The sequence below is a fragment of the Hyperolius riggenbachi genome, chromosome 3 (assembly GCF_040937935.1).
Source record: "Hyperolius riggenbachi isolate aHypRig1 chromosome 3, aHypRig1.pri, whole genome shotgun sequence".
Taxonomy (NCBI): domain Eukaryota; kingdom Metazoa; phylum Chordata; class Amphibia; order Anura; family Hyperoliidae; genus Hyperolius; species Hyperolius riggenbachi.
In genome coordinates, this window is record NC_090648.1 from 70,030,621 (window position 1) to 70,038,505 (window position 7,885).

Below are 7,885 nucleotides of genomic sequence, written 5' to 3' on the forward strand. Positions count from 1 at the left end.
ACTCCTGCTGCCCTAACTCTTCTTGTTCACGCTCCTCCACAGCTGTATCCACCACTCTACGCACGGCACGCTCCAGGAAGTAGGCGTATGGGATCAAGTCGCTGATGGTGCCCTCATCGTGGCTCACCAGTTTGGTCACCTCCTCAAAGGGCTCCATGACCCTGCATGCATTTCGCATCAGTGTCCAGTTGTTGGGCCACAACATCCCCATCCTCCCAGATTGTGTCCTTGTACTGTAATGATACAGGTACTGGGTGACGGCTTTCTCCTGGTTTAGCAGGCGAGAGAAGATCAGCAGGGTGGAATTCCAGCGAGTCGGGCTATTGCAAATCAGGCGTCTCACCGGCAAGTTGATTCTACGCTGAATCTCCGCAAAGCGTGCCATGGCCTTGTAAGAGCGCCTGAAATGCCCACACAACTTCCTGGCCTGCTTCAGGACCTCCTCTAAGCCTGGGTACTTGGACACAAATTTTTGCACGACCAGCTTAACCCTCTGAGCGGTATGGACGAGCTCCACTCGTCCATACAAAACATGCTGGAAACGGTATGGACGAGCTCCACTCGTCATGCTGTATAATGACTCACCAGAGCGATCAGCGCTGCTGTAGCCTGCTCCTGCCGCTACTGTAGCCTCTTTGCGTCCCCCTCTCCTTGCTGAACATGCCTTCCTGCAAAATGAGTGAGGTCTGTCACTCTCCAGCGCGATCGCGGGTCCCTCTATGTCCCCCTGTCACTGCCGCATGTACTGGGAGGCAAGATGGAGGATGTGCAGTCCTCCCCAGCGTGATCCCGGGTGCCTCCTTGAGCTCCTGTTGCTGCTGCCAGGTGATCCTGGGTCCCTTTGTGTCCCCCTTTCATGCCTGCACATGCTGGGGGGCAAGATGGAATATGTGCCTCCCCAGCGAGATCCCGGGTGCTTCTGCCGGCTCTTCATGTTCCTCTCTCCTCTGGAAGGCAAGATGGCGCTGTGCAGGCAGTGTAATGACGTGTATCATGCGCCACCTAGTGACCGGCACATGAATTACATCATTGCAAACAAAGTAACTCAGAACCAATCAGTGTAATATATTTCAAATGTGTTTGTATTAGTTTCAATACAAACACCTGTATTGAATCCAATACAATATAAAAAGGCTTGGCAGTTATTTTTTCTTTCTCTTTTCAGAGTCCCAGAGTCCAGTGCTAGTTGTTTACAGCTCAGCTCCTGTGATTTCTGTGCTTTGATTGCTTATTTGCTTAGATTTACTCAGAGTTGCGGTATAGTCGTTTTAACGACTGCTGTAATTTCTGGTTATCTTTGCTGCAGAATTTTTTTGTCTTTTGTCGCTGACCTTTGGTTGACCCGTATCCTGCTTATGGTCATGGCCTCGAGCTCGAGGAGGCGTCTCTCTAACCAAACGCTGCTGGACGTCTTTGCAGACAGCGACAGCGACAGTGATGTGGAGTATCTGCCTGAGTCGACAGACAGCGATGTCCCAGGAGATCTCTCATCTGAATCCGAGACCGACAGCGAGAGTGATGGTGAGAGGTGGGAAGGTGGTGTACGCACTTGGTGTGAGCTGGAGTGTTTGATGCAGGCCCCGCCCCCTAGGTTCCCTTTCACTGGGGTACCTGGGCAGAAGATCGAGTGTGACCACAGCCCGCTGGCCTACCTAGAACTGTTTCTGAGCGATGAGGTCATCCGGATGATCGTGGAGGAGACCAATCGCTATGCAGCGCAGCAGCAGGGTGCTCCTCGAAGCAGGTTCTCCAGGAGCAGGAAGTGGGAACCTGTCACCACCGATGATATATGGGTGTTCCTGGGCGTCATTATCCTTCAGGGAGTGGTGGGGAAGCCGCTGCAGAAGTGGTACTGGACCACTAACAAGATCCTCGCCACACCATTCTTTGGTACTGTGATGCCAGAGTACCGCTATAGCCTCATCATGAAGTACCTGCACTTCGGGAACAATGAGGATTTTGATGAGGCCACCCATCCTGCACCCAAGCTGAAGAAAATATGGGACATCTACCAGCTCATTGTAGGCAATTTCCGGAGTGCCTACTTACCGGAAAGAGACATTACCGTGGATGAGAGTCTCATGGCATATAAGGGGAGACTCAGCTGGGTGCAGTTCATTGCATCTAAAAGGGCCCGCTTTGGGGTGAAGTCTTTCATGCTCTGTGAGTCCCAGTCCGGATACATCTGGAACTCTGTTGTGTACACAGGCAAAGGAACCAAATTTGCACCGCAGTACAGTGAGTATGGGTGTGCTACCTCTTCTGTGCTCACGCTTATAGAGCCATTGCTGGATCAGGGGTACTGTCTTACTACGGACAATTTTTATACCTCCCCAGAACTGTACGAGCACCTGATCCAGCACAAGACTGATGCATACGGCACGGTGAGGCCTAACCGACGCCATATGCCACCGGCCTTTTCTGCCAGGAAGCTGAAGAAAGGAGATGTTGTTGCCTGGCAGAAGGGCAAAATCATGGCTCTGCGGTGGAGGGACAAACGGGATGTGTGCATCCTCAGCACTGTGCACAATGCTGAAACTGTGCACACCACTACGAGAGGTCGACAGGAGGTGGACAAGCCCAAAGCAGTCATGGACTACAACCACACCATGGGAGGTGTGGACAGGGCTGATGCGGCCATGACTTTTTACCCGGCTGTCCGCAAACAGCAGCGGAAATATTATAAAAAGATTTTCCGCCACCTACTGGAACAGTGCCTGTGGAACGCGTTTGTACTTTACAAAAAAAACAGTGAAAGGCCTGTACCACACCATGACTTTGTGTGGCAAATGTGTGAAGCCATTTGTGCTAAGCATCCCCCACCAGAGTTAGCTAGACCGGGGCGCAGAGCGTCCTATGTCGTGAATCCCTCACGACTTTCTGGACGCCACTTTGCAGAGTATCTACCAGCGACCGCACAAAAGGAACAACCCACAAGAAGGTGTGTGGTGTGCTGCTCCAAAAAAGGCCCTGATGGGAAAAAAATCCGAAAAGAGACTAGATTTTATTGCCCGGATTGTGATGTGGCACTTTGTGTAATCCCTTGTTTCAAGGTGTATCACACAAAGGAGGTGTTTTAGGGGTAAACCCCTATACTGTATTTATTTTTTTTCTGCCTCCATATATTTATTTCTGCATTTTCTGCATTTATTAAAAATGCAAGATATTTCTGTTTGTGATTAATAAATGTTATTTTATTTTTTGACAAGAATTTGTGTTTGACACTTTTTTATTATACTCATACTGTATACTAAACTGTTGCTTGGCTCATTTTGGTAAGTTACAGGAAAAAAGGTTATGAAAATTAATTGAACCACTTTTTGCACAGAAATCCTGGGGAAATTGAACGCCAGGGAGGTTAAGCACATGTGCCATGCAGGGTATGTGTGTCAGCTTTCCCAAATTCAACGCAGCAATGAGATTGCTGCCGTTGTCACACACCAGGTTGCCGATCTCAAGCTTGTGCGGGGTCAGCCATTGCTCCACCTGTTTGTTAAGAGCAGCCAGGAGAGCTGCTCCAGTGTGACTCTCCGCTTTCAGGCAAGACATGTCTAACACTGCATGACCCGTCGCACTTGGCATGCAGCATAGGCCCTGGGGGGCTGGGGCTGTGTAGCTGGAGAGGAGATGGCGGCACCAGCCAAGGAGGAGGAGGAGGAGGATGACGACAGCGAAGCGGTGATAGCAGGTGGAGAGGAGGTGGCTGGAGGCCTGCCTGCAAGCCGTGGAGGTGTGACAAGTCGGTCCTCTGCGCAGCCACGTACTCCCTGCTTGCTGCCATCGGTCACCAGGTTGACCCAATGGGCTGTGTATGTAATGTAGTGGCCCTGCCCGTGCTTGGCAGACCAGGCATCCGTGGTCAGGTGGACCCTTGACCCAACGCTGTGTGCCAGAGATGACACCACTTGCCTCTCAACTGCATGGTACAGTTTGGGTATGGCCTTTTGTGAAAAATAATTGCGGCCTGGTATCTTCCACTGTGGTGTACCAATGGCCACAAACTTACGGAAAGCCTCCGACTCCACCAGCTTGTATGGTAATAGCTGGCGAGCTAATAGTTCCGCCATGCCAGCTGTCAGACGCCGGGCAAGAGGGTGACTGGCAGACATTTGCTTTTTCCGCTCAAATACTTCCTTCATGGACAGCTGGGTACTGCTGTGGGCAAAGGAGAAGGAACCGCTGAAGGGAAGAGGCGGTGTGGAGGAGGGTGGCTGTGAAGGTGCAAGGGAGAAAGTGGATGAAGACGATGCACCTGAAGGAGGAAGAGGAGAAGGAGGGTGGCTTGTCTTTTGAGGGGTGCTGCTTTTCCTCAGGTGTTCTTGCCATAGCTGTTTGTGCCTTTTCTCCAGGTGCCTTCGTAAGGCACTTGTCCCTACGTGAGAGTTGGCCTTTCCACGGCTCAATTTTTGCTGGCAGAGACAACAGATGGCTTTGCTCCGATCTGAGACACACACGTTAAAAAATTTCCAAACCGCTGAGCCCCCCTGGGCTGATGCCGCTACGGTGGCATCAGCAGCTGACGTTGAAGGGCATGTTGGCTGTCTGGCCATAGCTGGCGATACATGGCGCCGGACACTGCCCCCGGCTGTTTCTGAGGACGAGCTCCCTCTGCTTCTATCATGGAGTCGTCTCCTCCTAGTCCTCTCTGAATCCTCCTCTGAACTGTCCCCCTGGTCATCTCCTCTACCGGGAACATATGTGGTATCCGTATAATCGTCATCATAATCCTCCTGGCCAGCTGCGCTTTCCTCAGAAACCTCCTCAACTGCACCAACTTCAGGTGGTCCATCATCCACATCCACACACGTTACGTCCATACTATCGCCACCTAACTCAGACGTAGGAGGTGGTGTACCTGCGCCTTCTTCTTGTTGTTGCAGTAGTGGCTGTGAATCGGTGATTTCACCACCACCACCACCAAATAACTCCTGTGAAGTGTCAAATGCAGCGGATGTGGTGCTTGTAGTTACGCTGGTGGCTGCGGGAGATGAGGTGTTCTGTGTTAAATACTCAATCACCTCCTCACGATTTTGGGAAGTGATGGCACGTGCCTTCTTCTAAGCACTGTATTTTGGGGCAGGTCCGCACGAAATCACAGCAACACCACCTCACACAGACCTGCCGATGCCTGGTGGCCTTCCTCTGGGTCTGCCTCTACCTGGTTTGTCCATTTTGTCCATCTCGGGGGGATGCTAGGTATATGCAGTGAGCTGGGTTTACGCAACACAACAGGTAGTTATGTGCACTGATGAGGTGGGTTAAGTAAACGCAACAGGTAGTAGGTATATGCAGTGAGCTGGGTTCACTCAACACAACAGGTAGTAGGTATATGCAGTGAGCTGGGTTCACTCAACACAACAGGTAGTAGGTATATGCAGTGAGCTGGGTTCACTCAACACAACAGGTAGTAGGTATATGCAGTGAGCTGGGTTCACTCAACACAACAGGTAGTTATGTGCAGTGATGAGGTGGGTTAAGTAAATACAACAGGTAGTAGTAGGATGCAGTGAGCTGGGTTCACTCAACACAAAGCTAGGTATAAGCAGTGATGAGGTGGGTTAAGTAAACACAACAGGTAGTAGGTATATGCAGTTAGCTGGGTTCACTCAACACAACAGGTAGTAGGTATATGCAGTGAGCTGGGTTCACTCAACACTACAGGTAGTTATGTGCAGTGATGAGGTGGGTTAAGTAAACACAACAGGTAGTAGGTATATGCAGTGAGCTGGGTTCACTCAACACAACATGCAGTAGGTATATGCAATGAGCTGGGTTCACTCAACACAACAGGTAGTAGGTATATGCAGTGAGCTGGGTTCACTCAACACAACAGGTAGTAGTTATGTGCAGTGATGAGGTGGGTTAAGTAAACACAACAGGTAGTAGGTATATGCAGTGAGCTGGGTTCACTCAACACAACAGGTAGTAGGTATATGCAGTGAGCTGGGTTCACTCAACACTACAGGTAGTTATGTGCAGTGATGAGGTGGGTTAAGTAAACACAACAGGTAGTAGGTATATTCAGTGAGCTGGGTTCACTCAACACAACAGGTAGTAGGTATATGCAGTGAGCTGGGTTCACTCAACACTACAGGTAGTTATGTGCAGTGATGAGGTGGGTTAAGTAAACACAGCAGGTAGTAGGTATATGCAGTGAGCTGGGTTCACTCAACACAACAGGTAGTAGGTGTATGCAGTGAGCTGGATTTACTCAACACAACAGGTAGTTATGTGCAGTGATGAGGTGGGTTAAGTAAACACAACAGGTAGTAGGTATATGCAGTGAGCTGGGTTCACTCAACACAACAGGTAGTAGGTATATGCAGTGAGCTGGGTTCACTCAACACAACAGGTAGTAGGTGTATGCAGTGAGCTGGGTTTACTCAACACAACAGGTAGTTATGTGCAGTGATGAGGTGGGTTAAGTAAACACAACAGGTAGTAGGTATATGCAGTAAGCTGGGTTCACTCACACAACAGGTAGTATGTATATGCAGTGAGTTGGGTTCACTCAACACTACAGGTAGTTATGTGCAGTGATGAGGTGGGTTAAGTAAAAACAACAGGTAGTAGGTATATGCAGTGAGCTGGGTTCACTCAACACAACAGGTAGTAGGTATATGCAGTGAGCTGGGTTCACTCAACACTACAGGTAGTAGGTATTTGCAGTGAGCTGGGTTCACTCAACACAACAGGTAGTAGGTATATGCAGTGAGCTGGGTTCACTCAACACAACAGGTAATAGGTATATGCAGTGAGCTGGGTTCACTCAACACTACAGGTAGTTATGTGCAGTGATGAGGTGGGTTAAGTAAACACAACAGGTAGTAGTAGGATGCAGTGAGCTGGGTTCACTCAACACAAAGCTAGGTATATGCTGTGATGAGGTGGGTTAAGTAAACACAACAGGTAGTGAACCCAGTGAGCTGGGTTCACTCAACACAACAGGAAGTAGGTATATGCAGTGAGCTGGGTTCACTCAACACAACAGGTAGTAGGTGTATGCAGTGAGCTAGGTTTACTCAACACAACAGGTAGTTATGTGCAGTGATGAGGTGGGTTAAGTAAACACAACAGGTAGTAGGTATATGCAGTGAGCTGGGTTCACTCAACACAACAGGTAGTAGGTATATGCAGTGAGCTGGGTTTACTCAACACTACAGGTAGTAGGTATATGCAGTGAGCTGGGTTCACTCAACACTACAGGTAGTAGGTATATGCAGTGAGCTGGGTTCACTCAACACAACAGGTAGTAGGTATATGCAGTGAGCTGGGTTCACTCAACACAACAGGTAGTTATGTGCATTGATGAGGTGGGTTAAGTAAACACAACAGGTAGTAGGTATATGCAGTGAGATGGGTTCACTCAACACAACAGGTAGTAGGTATATGCAGTGAGCTGGGTTCACTCAACACTACAGGTAGTAGGTATATGCAGTGAGCTGGGTTCACTCAACACAACAGGTAGTAGGTATATGCAGTGAGCTGGGTTCACTCAACACAACAGGTAGTTATGTGCATTGATGAGGTGGGTTAAGTAAACACAACAGGTAGTAGGTATATGCAGTGAGCTGAGTTCACTCAACACAACAGGTAGTAGGCGTATGCAGTGAGCTGGGTTTACTCAACACAAAGCTAGGTATATGCTGTGATGAGGTGGGTTAAGTAAACACAACAGGTAGTGAACCCAGTGAGCTGGGTTCACTCAACACAAAGCTAGGTATATGCTGTGATGAGGTGGGTTAAGTAAACACAACAGGTAGTGAACCCAGTGAGCTGGGTTCACTCAACACAACAGGAAGTAGGTATATGCAGTGAGCTGGGTTCACTCAACACAACAGGTAGTTATGTGCATTGATGAGGTGGGTTAAGTAAACACAACAGG

General features: G+C 49.3%; 1 protein-coding gene across 1 annotated transcript; it reads left to right on the forward strand.

Moving 5' to 3' along the window:
* The first annotated feature begins 1,361 nt into the window (after positions 1 to 1,361).
* On the forward strand, positions 1,362 to 3,080 carry LOC137562161 (piggyBac transposable element-derived protein 4-like). The gene has a single exon (XM_068273494.1). The coding sequence runs from the start codon at positions 1,362 to 1,364 to the stop codon at positions 3,078 to 3,080; it is 1,719 nt and encodes a 572-aa protein (XP_068129595.1).
* Positions 3,081 to 7,885: the final 4,805 nt, after the last annotated feature.

Excerpts from the sequence above, each read along its gene's own strand:
- LOC137562161 (XM_068273494.1), top strand. The coding sequence starts at position 1,362 with ATGGCCTCGAGCTCGAGGAGGCGTCTCTCTAACCAAACGCTGCTGGAC.